General features: G+C 40.0%; 1 protein-coding gene across 2 annotated transcripts; it reads right to left on the reverse strand.

Annotated features, from left to right (window-relative positions):
- Positions 1-470: 470 nt before the first annotated feature.
- On the reverse strand, positions 471-25,384 carry RNF138 (ring finger protein 138). Of its 2 annotated transcripts, XM_067467435.1 has the most exons (8): positions 25,200-25,384; positions 20,141-20,267; positions 17,400-17,565; positions 16,353-16,468; positions 12,882-12,953; positions 3,564-3,669; positions 2,551-2,658; positions 471-1,722 (listed from the first exon to the last, which is right to left on the reverse strand). In XM_067467435.1, the coding sequence occupies exons 1-8, from the start codon at positions 25,372-25,374 to the stop codon at positions 1,654-1,656; spliced, it is 939 nt and encodes a 312-aa protein (XP_067323536.1). In that variant the 5' UTR covers positions 25,375-25,384; the 3' UTR covers positions 471-1,653. The 2 variants fall into 2 exon arrangements, with proteins under 2 accessions (XP_067323536.1, XP_067323537.1); XM_067467436.1 differs by lacking the exon at positions 12,882-12,953.

Genomic DNA, 25,384 nt, shown 5'->3' on the forward strand with positions numbered 1-25,384 from the left:
TAGAGAAGAACTTTACCATGTTTTTGGTTCTAGATTCACCATTGTTTTTGAAAATAGATGGCTGCCAATGACAGTGTTCAATCTAAGTTCTTTCCTACATCATGTTAGGCTTACATTACCGGTTAAAGGGCAAGATATTTCAAATTACTTCAGATGTGCCAGGGGACTGGACTTTTTTAAAAAAATGCTAAGTAGATGATACTGGCTCACAACTGAGTATTTGTGATGTGGAATAATATCAGTTTCAAAGTCTATGAATCTCAATAAATAAACAAAACTGAGACATAGGTCAACCACTTTTCTACAGTTAGATATCCAGTTCCATCAGATAACATATGATATTGCCAAAATGTTTTTAATGAAATAATATTACACTGGATAAATAACAGCTGCAAATTCCTGGCAGTATGAATAATAAGAAACAGCAAAACATTTTCATTGAACACAAAATGTTAAAAAAATGTGAAAGATTAGGGCTCAAATGAATATCTTTTATTTCTTTAAAACATCTACAACAAAAACTAAGGCTTAATCTAAACACAGAACAACAGTTAGGTAATACTGGAGAAATCCAGTCATCCTTAATCATAATTATCACTAACATTTGAGTGATTTTCATCCAAGACCGAGCATTTTAAACAGGTGACATTCACTTGGTTTCTGGATATGCTCAATATGTAAGATCATTCTTCTCTATAAAGTCAGAACAACTGGGTATTGACCTAAGATACGTATAGACCCCAAAACTGAACTTAACAAAACCCCTCTTATTTATTACTGCAAGAACATTTGTAATATGACAACATTATAAACGTATCAGCAACCCCAATTTGACATTTCTATCCCATATTTTGTTAAAGAACCAGGAAAAGTTTTCATAAATCTTATCGGATGAATTCTGTGATCCTAAAAGTTATAAACAACAGTTCTCAAACAGACTCATGTGAAGCCATTGAAACAACATACAAAAATGAGTTGTAACAAAATAGAAGTAACTGGTTGGAGGAATGCATAGTGGCAGAGGTCCTTGTATCACTGAAATGAAATTGGCCAGGAAAACCATAGTATATCAGAGCCGTCAACCCTCTGGAATGTGACTATTCTGTCATACTGCTTAGTGAGTACGGGGCTTAGCTAATATTCACAGCAATTAAGCAAATCTGCCTATATTATATCCTGAAAATGGCTGGTATTAAGCCATGGTCTAGAATAAAACCATTTAATTTTGTAACATACATTAGAAAATAGATATTCGGTATGCAAAGGAGAAAAAATAACAAAAGACACTTGGCATTGCAATATTTTTCACCTCTTGTTCCATGGCAAGAAAAAAAACCAGGATTTAAATACACTCAACAAAGCAAATGAAATAGAAAAACTGTAGTTTTCTTTCAAAGACAGTGATATTTTCCCCAGCTATTTGAAGAACTTCTATTCTCACTTGAAAAAAAGAAAATTTCACAATGAAATATAATAATATGGCATGCGTTTTTTCATTGGTTTAAATAAGAAACATTTAAAAAGAGAATCTCATCTAAGGGAAACAACAACAATTGATATTCAAATAGATACCGAGTTCCCTTTTATTAACTTTAGGACCACAGATACAGTTTCCTCCTGGCAGGTAGCAGCGATGTGAGCAAATGATAGGTTTCAAAGGTTCACTTGACAAGATTCTTCAACTGCGTTTTGGAACAGAGTGTCCTCATCCAGCTGAAGGTTCTAAACACAAATAAAGAACAATGAATTAGAAACAAAACTTTCAGAGCTAAACCATTCTGCTCCATCTGAGGCGCTATCTATACTACCATAAAATCCAGATTATCTGCTTTGAACTGGTTTATATGGTAGTATAGACTCATAAAATCCAGTTCAAACACGATAATCTAGATTATATACTTTGATAATCTGGATTATATGGCAGTGTAGAAGGGGCCTGAGTTCAATGTCTGTTCAACGTTATTAACGGCAAGAAAAATTGAATAAAGGAAACGCCCCTACAAAAACAGCTTTCATTAAAAAGTTATGTTTCAAATGGTTTTCTAGACCAGGGCTTCTTAAACTTTTCCATTTGTAACTCCTTTCAGCCCAAGAAATGTTAATGTGACCCTGGGTATATAAGTATATAAAATAGGTATAAAAATCAAATATTTACTGATAACAAATAAGCATTTGCAAGGATTGCTAAACAGGCTGATTTTCTTTTTTATGAAGTACAGCTGAAACATCTTCTACACAGTCCATTGTAAACTGCACAATAGATTGATATAAATGTCTAAACAGCCACCAGATAACATTCAGAAAACATTTGCTATTGCTAAATTTTTCAGATCCCGAGATTGACCCATTTGGGGTGGGGACAAACAGTTTAAGAAGGAGTGGTCCAGACTTGCCTCAAATATCTAACAAAGTAATTCCTCAACTTGTCAAAAGAAACTGTAGAACTTCCAGACAGCATGAACCTGACAAATAACCAAGCTTTCTTAATAAAAGTTAGTTGGAAAAAAATGGAAGTGTTAATGTTTTAAATTCAAAACACACAATTCTTACCATAACATTTACATAGTCAAGCTGGTGTCTTTGATTTATATGGCCAACAAAATCTCTGGTAACCTGGTTAGGGACTTCCCATGGAAGAGACACACAAATAGGACAGATCTTGAAAGAGAAAGACAGTGTGTGTGTAAAAAGAGGCAACATATATAGGCTACAGAAAATAGTGATTTCATTCATGATTATGAGGAAATACAAGTAATTTCTCACATACATTACATAATAATTATAATACTACTATTATTTATCTAAAAACCATATTACATAAATACTTCGACATGAAACTTATTCTCACAGCAAAATAAGAGTGGTATAAAAAAGAGAAAATTTACAGAGGAAACTTTCTTCTAGCTTGTTTTATATAAAATATTATCTGATATTTCCATTTTTAATCTGTCTTGCCTCTCTCTGCCTTTGTGAGGGTGTGTTTTTACCAAAATAATAATAATGATCTAGAAACATTAGATGTTAGTGAAAGTAAAAAAAATAATGTAATTATGAGCCTAATTTTTCCATTTCTAGTAATACTGAATGTCACTTGTGACAGTAATACAGGGTTAGTCAAAATGAATAGGCCAATAAGAAAATTAATTGTACCCGAATTGGCCTATTCATTTTGACTAACCCTGTACTTAACATTTTCAGTGAATTCAATGAGATTCAAATGTTTTTTCACTAGGGCTGATTTGTGCCGCCTCTTCAGTGAAATTGAATAAAAATTACACATTAAGAGCAGTTCCATAATACATCAGATTGTTTAGTAAATCATAAAAAGAGACATCAGACTCAAAGGAGAAAACACCACAAAAAGAAATGCCATTAGATAAAAAACTTTGTGGAAGGAGGGAATCCTTAGCAGCTGGAAACAGTTTAAACTGAAACATTACTGTAGGGTGAAAAGGGCATTTTACTCTCGCTCAACTCAATACCTAACACAGTATTATACTTAACACAATTTCAAAAACCAAGCTTTTGGTATGAATATAAAAACTCTAGCAATATATACTCACTACTGGGTCTATTTGATAAAGATGTCTGTCATTACAATGATCCAATAAACTCTGTCTTGTGAAGTTATCTTCTTGACAGAGAGGGCATTTAAATGTAGGCTGTCCACTGAAAAACAAACCAAGATTAGATAAGGTTACAACATATATGCCAACATATATGCCAGGTGCAACATCCACAGTGTGCAAGGAGCTTCTTCACTCATCCAGAACCTCAACCATTTAGAACATTTTATCCAAAGAGGGTATTTGAATGGCAGTCAGATAAAACCATCAAGAGAAAAACCAACATTTTTGTATCTTATTGAAAAATTATAGACATCATTTATCCTAGCACACCTGATTTCTGAATACCCATCCCAAATTATACTTTGGTAGATTGAATTCTGTGTTATTTAAACTGTGTGATCATAGAAATGTTGTTAAACCACACAACGCCCAACAGTCCCATCAGCACACCAATGATAAGGAATGCTAAAAGCTGTAGTCCAAAATCTGTAAAACCATATAGTTCCCTCCCTGACTTAAAAGAGTCTTTTCAAGAATTTAAAACAGACCCACATAACATGCAGCCTACAACTCCCAGAATTCCTGCCCATTGGACAAGCTGGCAAAGGCTTCTGGGAGTTGGAGGTCAAAACAGCTGGAGGGCTGCAGGTTATGCAGGCATGATCTAGAACAAGCCAACAATGGTGAAGTTGCTTTGAAATAACCTTCCCCTCAAGTGTTTTATTCCCAAAAAAATGTATACTAATTTAAAAATAATTTATCAGAACATGGTGTTCCATGTGTTGTGATGGAGTCTTCGAGTAGTGATACTACTGGGAGTATTAGGAGGGGAAGAAAGACTACTCATGAGCCAGACTCTGATGAGAAGCAACAGAGAAAGCGGATCAAGGAAATACTTATGGAATCCAGTGATGATGAATCATTTGAGGGCTTCGCAGGGGACTGAGGAGAGTGGTATGGCAAGTTCAGAGGATGGAGAAATGGACTGGACTAAAGTGCGGGAGGTTCAGAACATTTGTGAAGAGCCCACAAGTAGGGACACGTTTGTGGGGTTCTCTGATTGGCACAGTGGGGATCCGGGTGAGTCCAGGGGAGTTATGGGTTTGGATAGAAGATGGAGAGACTGGAGAGATCAGCAAAGGGCTTCAGCTGAAAGGAGGTCTGGTGAGGCATTGTCTGATTCCAGTTCTGAGGAGGAATTGGGGCAAGGAGTTTCAGCTGGTAACAGGGTGTCAGCTGGTTCTAGTTCAGAGGATGATTTGTGAATAAAAGTAGGGTTGGGAGATGGGGTTTCTTGCAGTCAGCAAAGTGTTATTGTGTATTCGTGTGAGAGCTGGTTGAGAAGACGTGTTTGGGAAGACTTCTGTGGACGTAAATTTAATCCAGATTATCCATGGCTGCGGGGGTTGGAACTGTGGGGTTTTCTCTGGACTGCCTTTGTGTTGATCTTATGCTTTAGCTGCTGTGCTGTCGTTATTCATTTTGGCTCTGTGTAAGAACTGGACTGGATTATCGTGTTTGTTGCCTTCTCCCTCTTCGACCCGGATTGGATTCACCACGACGACTACGCCACGTTTTGACTGACGACTCCAGCCTTTCTGTTTGACCCTTCGTGCTCACTGATGTTCTGCTGCGGATTGGAGTGCTTTTTTCCTGCTGATTGCATAGCTTTATGTTTAAACCGGATTATATTCCTGTTTAATCCAGGTTATTTTCCAGGTCCTGTTTTTTGGGTTAACTGTGGGTAATACTGTGTTTCACACTGAAGAATAAGTGTTTTGAGTCTTTTTTATTTGTTTTTGAACTCTCTTGGTTGTGAACTAATAAACTTTATTGCTACTAAATACTGGTCTGGCACTTTAAGGGATCTGTCTTGCAACTCCATGACAGTCACTCCATAGTAGGGCAGGTATCTGTCAGCTGTAGTGTCGTTTCCTAATGCTGCTAAAGGAAGGTGTGGGATTAGACTTTGAAGGGTCAAAGGTTAAATAAAGATTTCCTGGGCTCAGTTGATATTTCATGGAATTAGCTAGTCAACATGAGTTCCCATGGCAACCGGTAAACTTTTCTGGGGCCAGTTAATTTTATTGATAGTAGCCTCTAACTGAATCCAAACAGCAAGAGAAGCAACAAAACAGGTGGGGATCTCCAGCAGTTTGTTGCTTTGGTCAATAACAACAGGTGGCAGCGGGAACAGGTCTTGGACCCAGCAAAGGCAGAGCAGTCGGGCTCATACTCCCAACAATCTCAATTTCAATGAGTCCTACACCACAGCCTCCTCTTTCTATGATCATTTCAGAAGTCCATCCATACGCTACCGTTATGAAAGCTGATCATTCCACTCATTATAAAATCAAAACAACACGTTCAAATATTAAAATCTACCAAGAGGGCATTAACAGCTGGTGAAGCTTCAACAAAAATTAGCTTAACATACTGACTGAAGCACAGCAGGTTAAACAGGTAAATGATTAAACCCCTTTGCATGTTCGAAATATATTTCTGCTGCTTCTTCTTGCCAATTCATGTTTGCCTTTCCTTCTCTGTCATTTGAACAATGTGAAAAATGTTTTAAATTTAACATGTCCCTAAACACCCTCAGCGGTGCCATTTTACCACGGTTTAGGTCCCAGGTTTTTTTCAGCCCCAATTGAGTAAATCAAAAAACCCCTCATTGATGGAAGTTGCTTCCATGGCTCCTAGAAACAATAGCAAGAGATATAAGAGGTCTCTCTCTTTTTTTTAAAATTAAAACATTAAATGAAGACATGAGATGCAGCACAGCAATGCAGTCCTCAAAGGTATTGCAAAGTGCCAGTCAACCCCCAATCCCTTGTAGTTTCTACTCGGGTTTAAGTACCATAAACTATAGCAATCTCAGCCTTCCCAGTGTTGTCTCTTCCCAAATAGTCTCATCTCATAAGAAAGATGATAATGATCACACTGATACCATACACACTGAGTGAGAATAACAATGACCAGTCTACCATGCTTATGGTCATAGGCATATAGGATATACAGGATAAACATCTGATTTACAAAGGACACCTAATTAAGAATGGGGCTAAGACGACAGAAAGTGAGAGAAATCTACTAATAAGAAATTCACTCCTGAAAGAGTTATCATGGAGAAAAGATGTCTCCACTGAAGCTTTATTATCAATCCTTGTTCTCACAATGGCAAATTCTTCAAAATTCAATTATAACAGGGACAGAAAGTGAGGCGAAATCTTCTGAACAAGGGCACAGACAGCAAAACAAACACCCCAGGGGTGTTAACCCTTCCCTATGCTATCCAAAGCATATCTATCTATCTATCTATCTATCTATCTATCTATCTATCTATCTATCTGGAGTTACACTTTAAAATGTATCTGTTCTGACTTACATACAAATTCAACAGGAACAAACCTACACAATCTATCTTGTTTGTAACTTGGGGACTGTCTATACCTGCAATATTTAAAGAGAGACTGGCTAGATAGTGGTGGACTTTTAGGAAACTAACTCTGAGGCAGTGTGGGGTTCAGTTCTACTGATGGAAAATGAAAGAGAAAAATAAGCCAGGTGAAAAAAGTGATCAAGTGGAAAAATAAGCACAAGTAGACAGAATATCCCTCTCCAACCTGCATTCACATTTAGGTTGTAGGAAGGAGGCACAAAAATGTTCATATAGCCCAGCCATATCTCCTAGAAAATTGTGTATGAATATTATAACATGTTATTCTCAGACAATTTTGTCATAATATTGAACCCCCAAATAAATTATGTTACAACAAGGACAGAGGAGACAGCTCCTTCTCAGTATTTGTTTTACTAGCTCTTTATTGCATAAGAAAATATGAATTTCATCTTGTTTATTTGGAATCAAACTCCACATATGTGAATGAAACTCACGTCAGAATAAATGTACCTAGATGTGGCCTAAAAAACCCAATTTCTAGCAAAGTGCTTACTGAGAAAGGGAGAGAGCCACACTGAATAATTTTCAGCTTGAAAAGCTCAATATATAATTTGGCATGAGAGTAGGATGGTCATTTCAAAGAAGCTCTCTGTCACCAATCATTTTTGTGTTAAAAATAGAATCCTGTGAAATTAGCTTGGTTTACTTTTGTTATCTATTTTTTTTGAAGTGTTATCTTTGAAGAAACCAAGCAAATGTCATGCCCCTAAGATAGTTTAGGTTATCATTAATATTTATTTTAAAGATTTAAACCTCACCTTTCAGCCAGTTTATCACTTATGGCAGTCTAATCACCCTCTCCCCTACTCCAAACCCCACACATTGCCATTGTTCATCTAGTTTGTGGCAAAAACTAAAATATCCTTTCTCTTGATTCATGAGGCAACTGCTACTTTAGGATAAAAGTATTTTTGGTAGGACAGGTTTCCTGAAAAATTTTCTTCTTGAAGCTAGGATGGCTTTTCCCTCTGGGGTGTTTTTTTGTTCTTGTTTTTGTGGTCAAGGGAAGCAATTCTCAATCTTTTTTGAGTCGCAACCCCATTTTATAGAGGCAAAGGGCCCTTCGACACAGCCCTATATCCCAGAATATCAAGGCAGAAAATCCCACAATACCTGCTTTGAACTGGGTTATCTGAGTATACACTCAGATAATGTGGGATTTTCCACCTTGATATTCTGGGATATAGGGCTGTGTGGAAGGGCCCCTAGAAACCCGCATCCCTGATACATTAAAAATAGGCTTTTCAATAAGACAAATAAGACACACCGAAAATAGATTTTTCAGTATAATATAACTCAAAATACTGCAATGCTACCGATTTAATGTGATGACTGACATTGTAACTCATTAACAAGATTAAAAATTATGGTTTTCGTTATTGTCAACCTCATATCATTCTCAATATTTAATCTGTTTCTTGTTTCGCTTTTCAATTGAAGAAGCGTTGAAAATCCGCTTTCACAGAGATATGTAAAAATAAAGGGGAATAAAACTTTTTAAAATTCCTTTTAAAAAAATTTCAGAGGTCACCACTGCATGGTGACACAGAAAACCATCTGAGGTCACGACCCACAGGTTGGGAACCACTGGTCTAGAGTGTCCTATCACTCAACCATATGTACTGCACAACTACCAAATCTCTTTCATTTAGCACAAACAGGCTGGCATCCAGTTAATGGCATAAGCACATGTTAAGTTTGTATTACAGTATGCCCTCAGTCTCCGCTGGAGTTTTGTTCCAGAACACCCCCTTCCCCTATGCGAAAGTCAATGGATGTTCAAGTTCCATTATGTGCAGTGATGTAATAAAAGTGTGTCACTTTTATAAAATCTCAAAATCAAGGTGCACCTTTTGAACATTTTTTTGGGAATAGGGAATACTTTCTCAAGGCATGGGTGGTTGAATCTGTGGGTGCAAAACTTATGGATATGGACAGACAATTGTATGTCCTTTTCTAGGCACTGTGGAAGTTAGTGTTCCCCTCTTCCCTCTGCAGCAACGCTTCTTAAACTTGGGGTTGGAGAACAGGGAGGATAGATATGGGCAGAAAATAAGGAAAAGGAAGGGGTGCCTCAAGAAAAGGAGATATATTTTATAAACCTATACACCCCATAAACATTTCTTGGATGAAAAGGTGTCATGACTGCAAAAAGTTTAAGAAGACTTGATCAACAGTATCCAGAGAACATCAGACTCTGGACTTACTGTACAGCCTCTAATGCCCCCACCTAATCCCTACATGGCCAGTCCATGCCTTGTGGAGTGTAAGCAGGATCAGAAAACAGCTTACTATGTGCCTGTGGCCAAACACAAAATTATTACAGCAACAATGAAACCAATGATGACATCCGGGACCTTACAACTGCTATAATAATTTTGACTCTGGTTATAGGGATCCTGTCTGCTCCCTATAAGGCACGGAATGGCTGTGCAGGAAGACTTCAGAAGCTGTAGGTAAATCTGGGGGATGGTATTTGACTTTGTGAAGGGTAGATCTGCATGCCAAGCGTGATCCCTGGGGAAGGCAATGGCAAACCACTCCAGTATCCTTGCCAAGAAAACTAAATGGACCAGTACAACCAGAGATATGTCGGTATGCCATTGGAAGATGGGACTCCCAGGTCGGAAGATGGCCAAAATGCTACTGGGGAGGAGCAGAGGATAAGTTCAACTAGCCCCAGATGTGATGACGCAGCTAGCTCAAAGCCGAAAGGAAGGCTAGCGGCCGACGGTACTGGAGGTGAACGACGAATCCGATGCTCTAAAGATCAACACACCATAGGAACCTGGAATGTAAGATCTATGAGCCAGGGCAAATTGGATGTTGTTATTGGTGAGATGTCAAGACTAAAGATAGACATTCTGGGGGTCAGCGAACTGAAATGGACTGGAATGGGCCACTTCACATCAGATGACCACCAGATCTACTACTGCGGACAAGAGGAACATCGAAGAAATGGAGTAGCCTTCATAATTAATAAGAAATTCGCTAAAGCGGTGCTTGGATACAACCCAAAAAATGACAGAATGATCTCAATTCGAGTGCAAGGAAAGCCTTCCAACATTACAGTGATCCAAATATATGCCCCAACCACAGCTGCTGAAGAAGCAGAAGTAGATCAGTTCTATGAGGATCTGCAGGACCTACTGGATAATACACCAAAAAGAGACATTATTTTCATTACAGGAGACTGGAATGCCAAGGTGGGAAGTCAAATGACAACTGGGATCACAGGCAAGCATGGTCTGGGAGAACAAAATGAAGCGGGACGCAGGTTGATAGAATTTTGCCAGGAAAACTCGCTGTGTATAACGAATACTCTCTTCCAACAACCTAAAAGACGGCTTTATACATGGACCTCACCAGATGGTCAACACCGAAATCAGATTGACTACATCCTTTGCAGCCAAAGGTGGCGGACATCCATCCAGTCAGTGAAAACAAGACCTGGGGCTGACTGTAGCTCAGATCACGAACTTCTTATTGCCCAATTTAGAATAAAACTAAAGAAATCAGGGAAAATACACAGACCAGTTAGATATGATCTCACTAACATTCCTAGCGAATATACAGTGGAAGTGAAGAACAGATTTGAAGGACTAGATTTAGTAAACAGAGTCCCAGAAGAACTATGGACAGAAGTCCGCGACATTGTTCAGGAGGCGGCAACAAAGTACGTCCCAAAGAAAAAGAAAACCAAGAAGGCAAAATGGTTGTCTGCTGAGACACTGGAAGTAGCCCAAGAAAGGAGGAAAGCAAAAGGAAACAGTGAAAAGGGGAGATATGCCCAGTTAAATGCGCAATTCCAGAAGTTAGCCAGAAGAGATAAGGAATTATTTTTAAATAAGCAATGCATGGAAGTGGAGGAAGACAACAGAATAGGAAGGACAAGAGACCTCTTCCAGAAAATTAGAAACATTGGAGGTAAATTTCAGGCAAAAATTGGTATGATAAGAAACAAAGATGGCAGGGACCTAACAGAAGCTGAAGAGATCAAGAGAAGGTGGCGAGACTATACAGAAGATCTGTATAGGAAGGATAATAATATTGAGGATAGTTATGACGGTGTGGTGAATGAATTAGAACCAGACATCCTGAGGAGTGAGGTTGAATGGGCCTTAAGAAGCATTGCTAACAACAAGGCAGCAGGAGACGACGGGATCCCAGCTGAACTGTTTAAAATCTTAAAAGATGATGCTGTCAAGGTGATGCATGCCATATGCCAGCAAATATGGAAAACACAAGAATGGCCATCAGACTGGAAAAAATCAACTTATATCCCCATACCAAAAAAGGGAAATGCGAAAGACTGCTCAAACTTCCGTACAGTGGCCCTTATTTCTCATGCCAGTAAGGTAATGCTCAAGATCCTGCAAGGAAGACTCCAGCAATACATGGAGCGAGAGTTGCCAGATGTTCAAGCTGGGTTTAGAAAAGGCAGAGGAACGAGAGACCAGATTGCCAATATCCGCTGGATAATGGAGAAAGGCAGGGAGTTTCAGAAAAACATCTACTTCTGCTTCATTGACTATTCTAAAGCCTTTGACTGTGTGGATCATAATAAATTGTGGCAAGTTCTTGGTGGGATGGGCATACCAAGCCACCTTGTCTCTCTCCTGAGGAATCTGTACAAGGACCAAGTAGCAACAGTCAGAACTGACCACGGAACAACAGACTGGTTCAAGATTGGGAAAGGCGTACGGCAAGGCTGCATACTCTCACCCAACCTTTTTAACTTGTATGCAGAACACATCATGCGATGTGCGGGACTTGATGAATGCAAAGCTGGGGTGAAAATTGCTGGAAGAAACATTAATAACCTCAGATATGCAGATGACACCACTCTGATGGCCGAAAGCGAGGAGGAGCTGAGGAGCCTTCTAATCAAGGTGAAAGAAGAAAGCGCAAAAGCCGGGTTGCAGCTAAATGTCAAAAAAACCAAGATTATGGCAACAAGAATGATTGACAACTGGAAAATAGAGGGAGAAACCGTGGAGGCCGTGACAGACTTTGTATTTCTAGGCGCAAAGATTACTGCAGATGCAGACTGTAGCCAGGAAATCAGAAGACGCTTACTTCTTGGGAGGAGAGCAATGTCCAGTCTCGATAAAATAGTGAAGAGTAGAGACATCAGACTGGCAACAAAGATCCGCCTAGTCAAAGCCATGGTATTCCCTGTAGTAACCTACGGATGTGAGAGCTGGACCTTAGGGAAGGCTGAGCGAAGGAAGATCGATGCTTTTGAGCTGTGGTGCTGGAGGAAAGTGTTGAGAGTGCCTTGGACTGCGAGAAGATCCAACCAGCCCATCCTCCAGGAAATAAAGCCCGACTGCTCACTGGAGGGAAAGATACTAGAGACAAAGTTGAAGTACTTTGGCCACATCATGAGGAGACAGGAAAGCTTAGAGAAGACAATTATGCTGGGGAAAGTGGAAGGCAAAAGGAAGAGGGGCCGACCAAGGGCAAGATGGATGGATGGCATCCTTGAAGTGACTGGACTGACCTTGAGGGAGCTGGGGGTGGTAACGGCCGACAGGGAGCTCTGGCGTAGGCTGGTCCATGAGGTCACGAAGAGTCGGAGACGACTGAACGTATGAACAACAACAACAGATCTGCATGCAGAACCACCATGCTCCTCTGAGTGATACAAGATTGCAACAATGATTTGTTTAGTATTTCAGGTTGACTGGGTTTGGAAAGAATTCAAAACAATCAAAAAGCTACACAAATATAAAAGTGTTTTGAATTCCTTCTTATTTTAGTGCATACAGATGGAAAGTGTTATTCCTTGTCCTAATTGTCAAACCTAAGCCCAAATGGGTATTATTTTCCAAAATGATCCTTACCTTGGAGCCTCCTCAAGGACATGAAGATTAGAATTTTCTCCAATTTCTGAAGTAGAAGAATCACTCCTAAAGCTTCATAAGAGAATGAGAATTTATTTCATATTAAATACAGAAAAGGTAGTAAGCCTAAGCAGCATCATTAATAAATAAACCTCACTGGTATTAGCAGGAGTTGTTGTTGTTGTTCATTCGTTCAGTCGTCTCCGACTCTTCGTGACCTCATGGACCAGCCCACGCCAGAGCTCCCTGTCGGCCGTCACCACCCCCAGCTCCTTCAAGGTCAGTCCAGTCACTTCAAGGATGCCATCCATCCATCTTGCCCTTGGTCGGCCCCTCTTCCTTTTGCCTTCCACTTTCCCCAGCATAATTGTCTTTTCTAGGCTTTCCTGTCTCCTCATGATGTGGCCAAAGTACTTCAACTTTGTCTCTAGTATCCTTCCCTCCAGTGAGCAGCCGGGCTTTATTTCCTGGAGGATGGACTGGTTGGATCTTCTCGCAGTCCAAGGCACTCTCAGAACTTTCCTCCAGCACCATAGTTCAAAAGCATCTATCTTCCTTCGCTCAGCCTTCCCTAAGGTCCAGCTCTCACATCCGTAGGTGACTACAGGGAATACCATGGCTTTGACTAGGCGGATCTTTGTTGCCAGTCTGATGTCTCTACTCTTTACTATTTTATTGAGACTGGACATTGCTCTCCTCCCAAGAAGTAAGCGTCTTCTGATTTCCTGGCTACAGTCTGCATCTGCAGTAATCTTTGCGCCTAGAAATACAAAGTCTGTCACGGCCTCCACATTTTCTCCCTCTATTTTCCAGTTGTCAATCATTCTTGTTGCCATAATCTTGGTTTTTTTTATGTTTAGCTGCAACCCGGCTTTTGCGCTTTCTTCTTTCACCTTTATTAGAAGGCTCCTCAGCTCCTCCTCGCTTTCGGCCATCAGAGTGGTGTCATCTGCATATCTGAGGTTGTTAATTTTTCTTCCAGCAATTTTCACTCCAGCCTTGCATTCATCAAGACCCGCACATTGCATGATGTGTTCTGCATACAAGTTTAAAAGGTTGGGTGAGAGTATGCAGCCTTGCCGTACGCCTTTCCCAATCTTGAACCAGTCTGTTGTTCCGTGGTCAGTTCTGACTGTTGCTTCTTGGTCCTTGTACAGGTTCCTCAGGAGAGAGACAAGGTGGCTTGGTATGCCCATCCCACCAAGAACTTGCCACAATTTATTATGATCCACACAGTCAAAGGCTTTAGAATAGTCAATGAAGCAGAAGTAGATGTTTTTCTGAAACTCCCTGCCTTTCTCCATTATCCAGCGGATATTGGCAATCTGGTCTCTCGTTCCTCTGCCTTTTCTAAACCCGGCTTGAACATCTGGCAACTCTCGCTCCATGTATTGCTGGAGTCTTCCTTGCAGGATCTTGAGCATTACCTTACTGGCATGAGAAATAAGGGCCACTGTACGGAAGTTGGAGCAGTCTTTCGCATTTCCCTTTTTTGGTATGGGGATATAAGTTGATTTTTTCCAGTCTGATGGCCATTCTTGTGTTTTCCATATTTGCTGGCATATGGCATGCATCACCTTGACAGCATCATCTTTTAAGATTTTAAACAGTTCAGCTGGGATCCCGTCGTCTCCTGCTGCCTTGTTGTTAGCAATGCTTCTTAAGGCCCATTCAACCTCACTCCTCAGGATGTCTGGTTCTAATTCATTCACCACACTGTCAAAACTATCCTCGATATTATTATCCTTCCTATACAGATCTTCTGTATAGTCTCGTCACCTTCTCTTGATCTCTTCAGCTTCTGTTAGGTCCCTGCCATCTTTGTTTCTTATCATACCAATTTTTGCCTGAAATTTACCTCCAATGTTTCTAATTTTCTGGAAGAGGTCTCTTGTCCTTCCTATTCTGTTGTCTTCTTCCGCTTCCATGCATTGCTTATTTAAAAATAGTTCCTTATCTCTTCTGGCTAACCTCTGGAATTGAGCATTTAACTGGGCATATCTCCCCTTACTATCACTGTTTCCTTTTGCTTTCCTCCTTTCTTGGGCTACTTCCAGTGTCTCAGCAGACAACCATTTTGCCTTCTTGGTTTTCTTTTTCTTTGAGACGTACTTTGTTGCCGCCTCCTGAACAATGTCGCGGACTTCTGTCCATAGTTCTTCTGGGACTCTGTTTACTAAATCTAGTCCTTCAAATCTGTTCTTCACTTCCACTGTATATTCGCTAGGAATGTTAGTGAGATCATATCTAACTGGTCTGTGTATTTTCCCTGATCTCTTTAGTTTTATTTTAAATTGAGCAATAAGAAGTTCGTGATCTGAGCTACAGTCAGCCCCAGGTCTTGTTTTCACCGACTGGATGGATGTCCGCCACCTTTGGCTACAAAGGATGTAGCAGGAGTTACTTTCAAACAAATGCCTTTAAAATTGGGATACAGTACATATCTAAATTTGATAAACAAAAATATTTTAAAACCCCTGAATCAAGAGCTTGGATAGAACTGCTTCTTGGTTCAGAGATTACTCAAGATCAAATTAGTTTATGTGGTTAATTCCAACCTGTCTTCGGTGATCCTTGTGCTTGCAACCATGTCGAGGAACAGAAGGCAGGTAACTTCAACAGAAGCAACAGGAGGAAATTCCTGCAATCATGTTAATGCTTTTTCTGTATTTTTGTAGGAATTACTACAACATCGGGCACATGACTCCCTCCGATTTAATATATTTACACTTTGTTATTATTATATGAACCACCAAAAGAAAGCTATTACCTAAATACTGACTGTAAATGTGTCTTTTTGATAGTGCCTGCTAAAGTAGATAAACTGAATCAACAAAGGAAGCCTTGACTATTGCAAGACCTGTCGATTAGGGGTTCTAAAGGTCTCAAATCACAGTCACCCTAAGTTGAAACTGACTTACAATAAAATAAGAAAAATGTGGGTCAAATATACAAAACAATATACAAAATAATAGCAAATGTGAGTGATCTTTCTTAATCATGCTTCCAAAACCTAAAAGATAGGTTGAGACGTATTATGGCACAATTTTAGGAATACAGTAGCTCACCTGGAGACGCCAGTATAAAATATAGTTATATCAACACTTTGATATTAAGGAAATGCTAAGATTTTTTTTGTCTTGTCAGGAGCGACTTGAGAAACTACAAGTCACTTCTGGTGTGAGAGAATTGGCTGTCTGCAAGGATGTTGCCCAGGGGACGCCCGGATGATTTTATCATCCTTGTAGGAGGTTTCTCTCATGTCCCCGTATGAGGAGCTGGAGCTGATAGAGGGAGCTCATCTGCCTCTCCCTGGATTTGAACCTGCGACCTGTCGGTCTTCAGTCTTGCTAAGATGCTAAGATGCTCTGCTAATATTTTATCCCATGGCAAATATAAGGAAGGCAGTAAGTATATATTATCTTTAAGTGCATATTAACATTAATAAAACTAGTTGCAAATATGAATTACCTGTTTGCTGTTGAGTCCTGAGATATTTCTAAGTTTGGAATTACGGAAGGAACACCATATTCATCCTGATACTTCTTACACGATTTATAATGCTGTCTCATGCGATAGATTCTAATCTGAAAATGAAGTTATAATTAATTTGGATTTTTAAAAGCAACACTGTATCTGAAAAAAGCTTTTATGAGTATTAACTTGTCATTCATTTATGCAAAATTTCATAGAAGACCCTTGATCCCATTGTGAAACTGCATCGCAACCAAGCAGTAGCACATGAATTAATGCTTTTGCTAATATTTCTCAATATTTTTGTTTAACGGATAGTCAGTGTACTGATTAAACTAATCTGATGATATTGAACACGCACCTAAAGCTAGATCTTCACTGAACTTTACAGAATGGATCAAAACACTTAAAGAAGACAAGATCGCAAACTTAGTTGTCCTTAAATTAGCCTAACCAGGACTTAAAACACAATTAATTTGTCCTATGATTTCAGTGGATCCACTATCTAAATGTTTTTGTTATACAGTCTGCTCATAAAAAATCCCTTCCTAGGCACTAGGTCACTATGCATCATTGGCATACTTTTTCTGACGTGAATTTCAACAAAATAATTCAAATGTAAACTGGAAAAAATGTGTATGCATTTTTCTATTAAGTTTGTGAGACCGCTCTCATGGGTATTTTTGTAATAGAAAATGCCAATTTCAGAAGAAAGGCAGGATGTAAATCAAGTAAAAGAAAGTGAAAGACTAGTTTGTGTGAAGGCATCTCACTCCATATTAACTAAGGAATTTGGCTTGTCTGAGCCTTCATAAAGCACAAATCTGAAAGCAAACAGTTACACATCATCATCTATCACACAGAAAGAACAAGAAATTTTCAGTACAGTTCTATGGCACATCCCATCGGATAAAGACCCAAATGAGTCAGTATACATAGGACTGAATCAAGTCTTTATTTTTTAACAGAAATTATTCAAATAGACTGGTTTGAAGCTAGTGGATGACTTCTATTTCAATTATTTAAAACCTTCTATATATATACCCGTTTGCCACAGCATCTACAACTTCCAACGAACTTTTTCATGCTGTTTTCAATATCTATGGCTCTGTTGGGACGTGATTCTTCTTTTCCAGTTACAATGCCTCTGCACAATGGACAATGTGTTCCACCTCCTTTCATAGCCATTAAGAAACATTTCCTGCAAAATCTGAAACCAAATATAAATTAGTATACAAAAATAAAGACCACTTTGTCAAAAACTTCAATATATAATACTATTTTAATTACAGGGGTTTCATATATGCTAAATGTCATAATCCATATACACTTTTCTTAACAGTGACCACATTTTCAGGTGACAGCATATTATTTTAGGTTTCAAAGAGGAAATCTCAGTGTTGGGTGAATTGGTAAAAATGGCAAATGAGTATCAAAGTAAATGATTAGCTCTAGCACAATTTTTTCCCCAGATTTCACAATTACTGATCGAAAATGTGTTGAAACCAAACGTGAGTAATGAAGAAAGACATGTTGGAGAGGCTATTTATTTATTTATTACTTATTTACTTTCTTTCTACCTCGCTCAATCTCACTCTGAGGGGATTCAAAGTGGCTTTCCGTTTTGTCAAATATTCAATGCCACAGTTATACAGGGATCAAACAATATATAACACAATTAACTGTTAAAATCAAAGAGACATATAAAATACAAATTAAACCATTAAAACATGTAAAACATAGCATCAATTCAGAAATCATCATCCAGGTTGCTCCTTATGTCAGTTCTGTGAGAATCTATTTCACTTTAATTATACTACTCACCAAACACCTGCTTCCATAGCCAAAATTTAACTTTTTTTCTAAAGATCAGGAGGTAGGAGGGCGATCTGATATCGCTGGGGAGGGATAGCTGAGGGGCCACCACCGAGAAGGCCCTGTCTCTCATCCCCACCAATTGCACCTGCAAAGGGGTGGGACCAAAAGCAGGGCCTCCCCAACAGATATTAACACTTGAGCTGATTCATAGTAGGAGATACGTTCAGACAGGTAAACTGGGCTGGAGCCATTTAGGATTTTATAGGCTAAAGACAGCACTTTGAATTGTGCTCGGCTGAAGACTGGCAGCTAGTGGAGCTACATGAAGCTTCCAAGCAGTCTTCAAAGGCAACCCCATGTAGAGCACGTTGGAGTTGTCTATTTGAGATGTAACGAGAATGTGGACTACCATGGCCAAGTCTGACTTCCCAAGGTACGGATGCAACTGATGCACAAGTTTTAATTGTATGAAATCTCCCATGGTCACCACCAAGACCTGGAATTCCAGGCTCAGTGATGAATCCAGGAGGGCTCCCAAGCTGCAAACCTGTGTTGTCATGGGGAATGTAACCCCATCCAACACAAGCTGTAACCCTATACCCTGTTTGGCCTTTCAACTGACCAGTAGTACTTCTGTCTTGTCTAGATTCAATCTCAATTTGTTTGCCCTCATCCAGATAGTCACAGCTGCCAAGCACCAGTTCAGGACCTGCACAGCCTCCTTAGCGGCAGGTGGAAAGGAGTGATAGAGTTGGATGTCATCTGCGTACAGATGGCACCAAACTCCAAAACTCTGGATGGTCTCCCCCAGTGGCTTCATGTAGATGTTAAAACAACATGGGGGCAATACTGAACCCTGCGGAACCCCACATGACAGTAGTTGCAGGGCCAAGCAGGTGTCCTCCTACAACATCTTCCGGGAGTCTAAAACAATATGAAAATCAATATAGCAAATACCGGCAATCAAGTTGGACAATGATAATAATTACAAAAGGGCTTCAAAATAAAACTTGTCATTGCAAAAATTTAGGTACGTTTGGAACAGTATGCAAACTTCTTTTCAGCCCATCTAAAAGTGGGATAGGAAAGATCAGCACATGGTTTTTAGGTCAGAGTATTTACCAAATGCTGGAAGAAAGATGTAACCGTTATAGGATGTTAAAATGTGTTTTCAAAGGTATGTTTAATCAGTTACTAGTTAAGACAGTTGATAGGATCAAGCTTGTTGTTTGAGCCATTAATGTGTATGTTATTACAATGTTTTAATATACGCTCTGTAATTTTATAATGTTTTTGTGTAATATCTACCCTTACAGATTTAAGAAATCAAAAGTGATTGTGCAAATATTAATAAATATGCAGTACCTCCAGGATTAGAGAATGAAAGCTTCTAAATACCACTTCCTAAAACTGTATTCATATGGGCTTCCTGTTGGCAGCTATTCTGCCTTTGTGGACACAGTAAGTGTGAAACAAATTCGTTGCAACAATCTAACTTTAAAACAACTTGTAACAGTTCTGTCCCTTTCACAGGCTGCCCTCCACTAGAAGAATGTGAGGAAGGAGATACAGAAATCTCCCTAATTTCTTCCTCCTTCAATGTTTCTATTTCCCTCCCCATGATAATAATGCTAAAACATTCAGTTTAGATATTTGTAGTCTGGCAAGAACTCGGCAGATGCATTTTAAGAAAAAACTATACATTTTCACAAGCTGTATTATTCATATGCACAAAAAACAGACTATATGAATAATCATTTGTTTTGCATCCCTGAAATAATTTTCATTCTTAGTAAAGGAGTTAAAATGAAAACAGGCTTTCTAAAATATAAAAAGTGGAAACCCATGCTACAGGATATTTAATGGCAGACAGGAAAAGGTGTAGGGAAAATAGAAAAAATAAATAAATCTAGTTCACAAGAAAAGACAAAAAAACTCTCAGAAATGGATAAGACAAAAATACTTACACATGCTGGCAAATGGAAATCCTCACAGGTGTTTTAAATACATCTTGGCAAACAGGACAATAATAATCATCTTCATTGAAACAAAGTGTGGCAGGTTCCTCATTCAAGGCAGCAAATTGTGTTTTTTCTGAAAGAAAAATAGAAATATTTTTGTGCCAGACAAAAGAGCATTTGTCATAATTAAGTAATTCACTTTTGGATGCAGGGAGTATTCACACAATATATTGCATATTTAAGACTACCTTTATAATTTTCTTAAATCCAGAAGTACCTGGATAGAATGAATGCATTCATGTTTATATAATGAGAAAAACATACGTTTGCTTTTTTAAAAAATGCATATTTTTAAAAGGTAAATGTAGCTACCAATAGCTGCATTGAGCACAACCTCTTTTGTCCTTAAGCAGATGTCATAAAAAATCTGATGTTTGTATGAGAGAGGGAATTTTGTAATAGAGCCAACTTGAGTGGAAAGAGGATGAAGCCAGTTCAAAGGCAGTATGTGAATAAAAAGCACAATGAGAAAATACAACAGAGGGCACAACTGCAGCTGCTTTGAGGTCAGAATGTGGCTTAATTGCTACACTGCATTATATAGTATTTTAGTAGGAAACAGAATCGAGTACTGAAATGGTTTTGGTTTCAGACTTAAATTGTACAGTTATCTGGGGTCCCTTCCACACAGCTGAATAAAATCCCACATTTTCTGCTTTTGACTGGAATATATGGCAGTGTGGACTCAGATAACAGAGTTCAAAGCAGATATTGTGGGATTTTCTGCCTTGATATTCTGGGTTATATGGCTGTGTGGAAGGACCCTGAACTATTACTACTTTTTTCATCAACACTAATTCTTAATACATTCTTAATTTTAAATTTTAATTAATACATTCTTTTTAGCAATTATATTTGGCCTTGCATGAGCATTCATAACACTGTTTTGCTGGGTATATAAAAATGTTCAAATACTTTGCTGTGAATAGAGCAGGTTATATTCATAATTCTTTAGTTACTTCCCCAGTAAGCACAATCGTTCTGTATGTGTTGGGAGTGTTGCATTAGTGTTTTTTAAAAAATAGTTGCTTTTGTTTGAAAAAGTCCATTTACAGAAGGTTGACAACATTCCTTGTCTCTATGGCTTCTAAACAAGCCAGAATATTGGAACTGCTATATGAAGCCTCTGTACGAATACAGGCATAGTTCATACATATGAGTAAGTACATCCATGTATGGATCAACGATTTGGGTACAGTACTGACTGCTGTGTATGAAACATTAAATATTAGAAAACTCTGTTCACAGAGCAACAATCTGTGTGCACATGCATGTAGTCTGTCCATGGAGTCAATGTAATATCCTTAGGGTCAAAGAAGGATGGGTGGAAATGCATGTTTCATCTTGGGGCCCTTCCACACAGTCCTATATCCCAGGCAGAAAATCTCACATTATGTAAGTGTGGACTCAGATAATCCAGTTCAAAGCAGATATTGTGGGATTTTCTGTCTTGATATTCTGGAATATAGGGCTGTGTGGAAGGGCCCAAAGAGAATGGAATCCTGTATAAACTTCCAGTTCCCATAATTCCATAGCATTGAAGTTGGTACCAATCTGCAGTGTTGCTCCCTTTGTGCTCAGCTCTGTTAGGCATGACTAGGGGCCCTTCCACACAGCTATATAGCCCAGAATATCAAGGCAAAAAATCCCACATGATCTGCTCTGACTTGGAATATATGGCAGTGTGGACTCAGATAACCCAGTTCAAAGCAGATACTGTGGGATTTTCTGTCTTGATATTCTGGGATATAGGACTGTGTGGAAGGGTCCTCGTAGTATCTGTTTTGAATACGGTTATCTGTGCCCACACTGACATATATCCCAGTTCAAAGCAGATAATGTGGGATTTTATTCAGCTATGTGGAAGGGGCCTAAATCCAAACTTAGCTAATGTGGGATTTTCAGCCTTGATATTCTAGGGCAGTGTTTCTCAACCTTCCTAATGCTGCGACCCCTTAATACAATTCCTCATGTTGTGGTGACCCCCAACCATAACATTATTTTTGTTGCTACTTCATAACTTCAATTTTACTACTGTTATGAATTGTCATGTAAATATCAGATATGCAGGATGTATTTTTGTTCACTGGACCAAATTTGGCACAAATACCTGATACACGCAAATTTGAATACTGGTGGGGTTGGGGATTGATTTTGTCATTTGAGAGTCATAGCTGCTGGGATTTATAGTTCACCTACAATCAAAGAGCATTCCAAACTCCACCAATGATGGAACTGAAGCAGACTTGGCACACAGAATGCCCATGACCAACAGAAAATACTAGAAGGGTTTGTTGGGCATTGAACTTGAGTTTGGGAGTTGTAGTTCACCTACATCCAGAGAACACTGTGGACTCAAACAATGATAGATCTGGACCAAACTTGGCATGAATACTCAATATGCCCAAATGTGAATACTGGTCGAGTTTGGGAAAAATAGAGCTTGACATTTGGGAGATGTAGTTTCTGGGATTTATATCTCACCTACAATCAGAGCATTCTGAACCTCACCAATGATATGTTTGGGTTAAACTTCCCGCACAGAACCCCCATGACCAACAGACAATACTGTGTTTCCTGATGGCCTTTGGTGACTCCTGGGACACCCCCTTGTGACCCCCTAGGGGTCCCAACCTCCAGGTTGAGAAACACTGTTCTAGGGCCTTTCCACACAGCCATATAAAACATAGTATCATGGCAGAAAATATCTGCTTTGAATTAGATTAAGGGCCCTTCCATGCAGCCATATAACTCAGAATACCAAGGAAGAAAATCCCACCATATCTGCTTTGAACTAGGTTGTCTGAGTCCACACTGCCATGTATTCCAGTTTGAAAAAGAAAATGTGGGGTTTTATTCAGCTGTGTGGAAGAGGCCTGAGTCCACACTGCTATATATCCCACTTCAAAGCAGAAAATGTGGGGTTTTATTCAGCTGTGTGGAAGAGGCCTGAGTCCACACTGCTATATATCCCACTTCAAAGCAGAAAATGTGGGGTTTTATTCAGCTGTGTGGAAGAGGCCTGAGTCCACACTGCTATATATCCCACTTCAAAGCAGAAAATGTGGGGTTTTGTTCAGCTGTATGGAAGAGGCCTGAGTCCACACTGCTATATATCCCACTTCAAAGTAGAAAATGTGGGGTTTTATTCAGCTGTGTGGAAGGGGCCTGAGTCCACACTGCTATATATCCCACTTCAAAGTAGAAAATGTGGGGTTTTATTCAGCTGTGTGGAAGAGGCCTGAGTCCACACTGCTATATATCCCACTTCAAAGCAGAAAATGTGGGGTTTTATTCAGCTGTGTGGAAGAGGCCTGAGTCCACACTGCTATATATCCCACTTCAAAGCAGAAAATGTGGGGTTTTATTCAGCTGTGTGGAAGAGGCCTGAGTCCACACTGCTATATATCCCACTTCAAAGCAGAAAATGTGGGGTTTTATTCAGCTGTGTGGAAGGGGCCTGAGTCCACACTGCTATATATCCCACTTCAAAGCAGAAAATGTGGGGTTTTATTCAGCTGTGTGGAAGAGGCCTGAGTCCACACTGCTATATATCCCACTTCAAAGCAGAAAATGTGGGGTTTTATTCAGCTGTATGGAAGAGGCCTGAGTCCACACTGCTATATATCCCACTTCAAAGCAGAAAATGTGGGGTTTTGTTCAGCTGTATGGAAGAGGCCTGAGTCCACACTGCTATATATCCCACTTCAAAGTAGAAAATGTGGGGTTTTATTCAGCTGTGTGGAAGAGGCCTGAGTCCACACTGCTATATATCCCACTTCAAAGCAGAAAATGTGGGGTTTTATTCAGCTGTGTGGAAGGGGCCTGAGTCCACACTGCTATATATCCCACTTCAAAGCAGAAAATGTGGGGTTTTATTCAGCTGTGTGGAAGAGGCCTGAGTCCACACTGCTATATATCCCACTTCAAAGCAGAAAATGTGGGGTTTTATTCAGCTGTATGGAAGAGGCCTGAGTCCACACTGCTATATATCCCACTTCAAAGCAGAAAATGTGGGGTTTTATTCAGCTGTGTGGAAGAGGCCTGAGTCCACACTGCTATATATCCCACTTCAAAGCAGAAAATGTGGGGTTTTGTTCAGCTGTGTGGAAGAGGCCTGAGTCCACACTGCTATATATCCCACTTCAAAGCAGAAAATGTGGGGTTTTATTCAGCTGTGTGGAAGAGGCCTGAGTCCACACTGCTATATATCCCACTTCAAAGCAGAAAATGTGGGGTTTTGTTCAGCTGTATGGAAGAGGCCTGAGTCCACACTGCTATATATCCCACTTCAAAGTAGAAAATGTGGGGTTTTATTCAGCTGTGTGGAAGGGGCCTGAGTCCACACTGCTATATATCCCACTTCAAAGTAGAAAATGTGGGGTTTTATTCAGCTGTGTGGAAGAGGCCTGAGTCCACACTGCTATATATCCCACTTCAAAGCAGAAAATGTGGGGTTTTATTCAGCTGTGTGGAAGAGGCCTGAGTCCACACTGCTATATATCCCACTTCAAAGCAGAAAATGTGGGGTTTTATTCAGCTGTATGGAAGAGGCCTGAGTCCACACTGCTATATATCCCACTTCAAAGTAGAAAATGTGGGGTTTTATTCAGCTGTGTGGAAGGGGCCTGAGTCCACACTGCTATATATCCCACTTCAAAGCAGAAAACGTAGGACTTTATTCAGCTGTGTGGAAGGGGCCTGGGATATAGGGCTGTGTGGAAGGGCCCTAAAAGGGGCCTCCTTTTCCCCCCACCCGTTTCGAATTCATTTCGGCTTCTGCCCCTCGGCATTCAAGCGTCAGACAGCAAAGAAAGCCCCGATTTGCCTGAGTGGGAGAGGGAGAGCAGGCCCTGCTTGAGAGTGGGGCAGAATGAGAAAAGGCCCGAAGAGAGAGAGAGAGGAGCCGCTCCTCCTCCGTCCAGGCCTGACCGACTGACTGACTGACTGAGGGGCTCCCCGCCCTGAAAACATGCCCCCTTCCCTTGGTTTCGGGGCGGGCTACCTGTCGGGAGGACGGGGGGGTTCCCGCTGGGGGGCCTGGGAAAGGCTGGCCCGGGCTCTTCGGGGTTCCGCGGAGCCCCGCCGCTGGTCAAGCCGCCGCCGCCGCCGCTCTCCATGGCGCTTAGGCCGCGGCGGAGGCGGCGGCGGCCTCTTCCCCACAGGGCCCGCGTTGCCATGGCGACAAGG

This window comes from Anolis sagrei, chromosome 4 (assembly GCF_037176765.1).
Source record: "Anolis sagrei isolate rAnoSag1 chromosome 4, rAnoSag1.mat, whole genome shotgun sequence".
NCBI lineage: Eukaryota > Metazoa > Chordata > Lepidosauria > Squamata > Dactyloidae > Anolis > Anolis sagrei.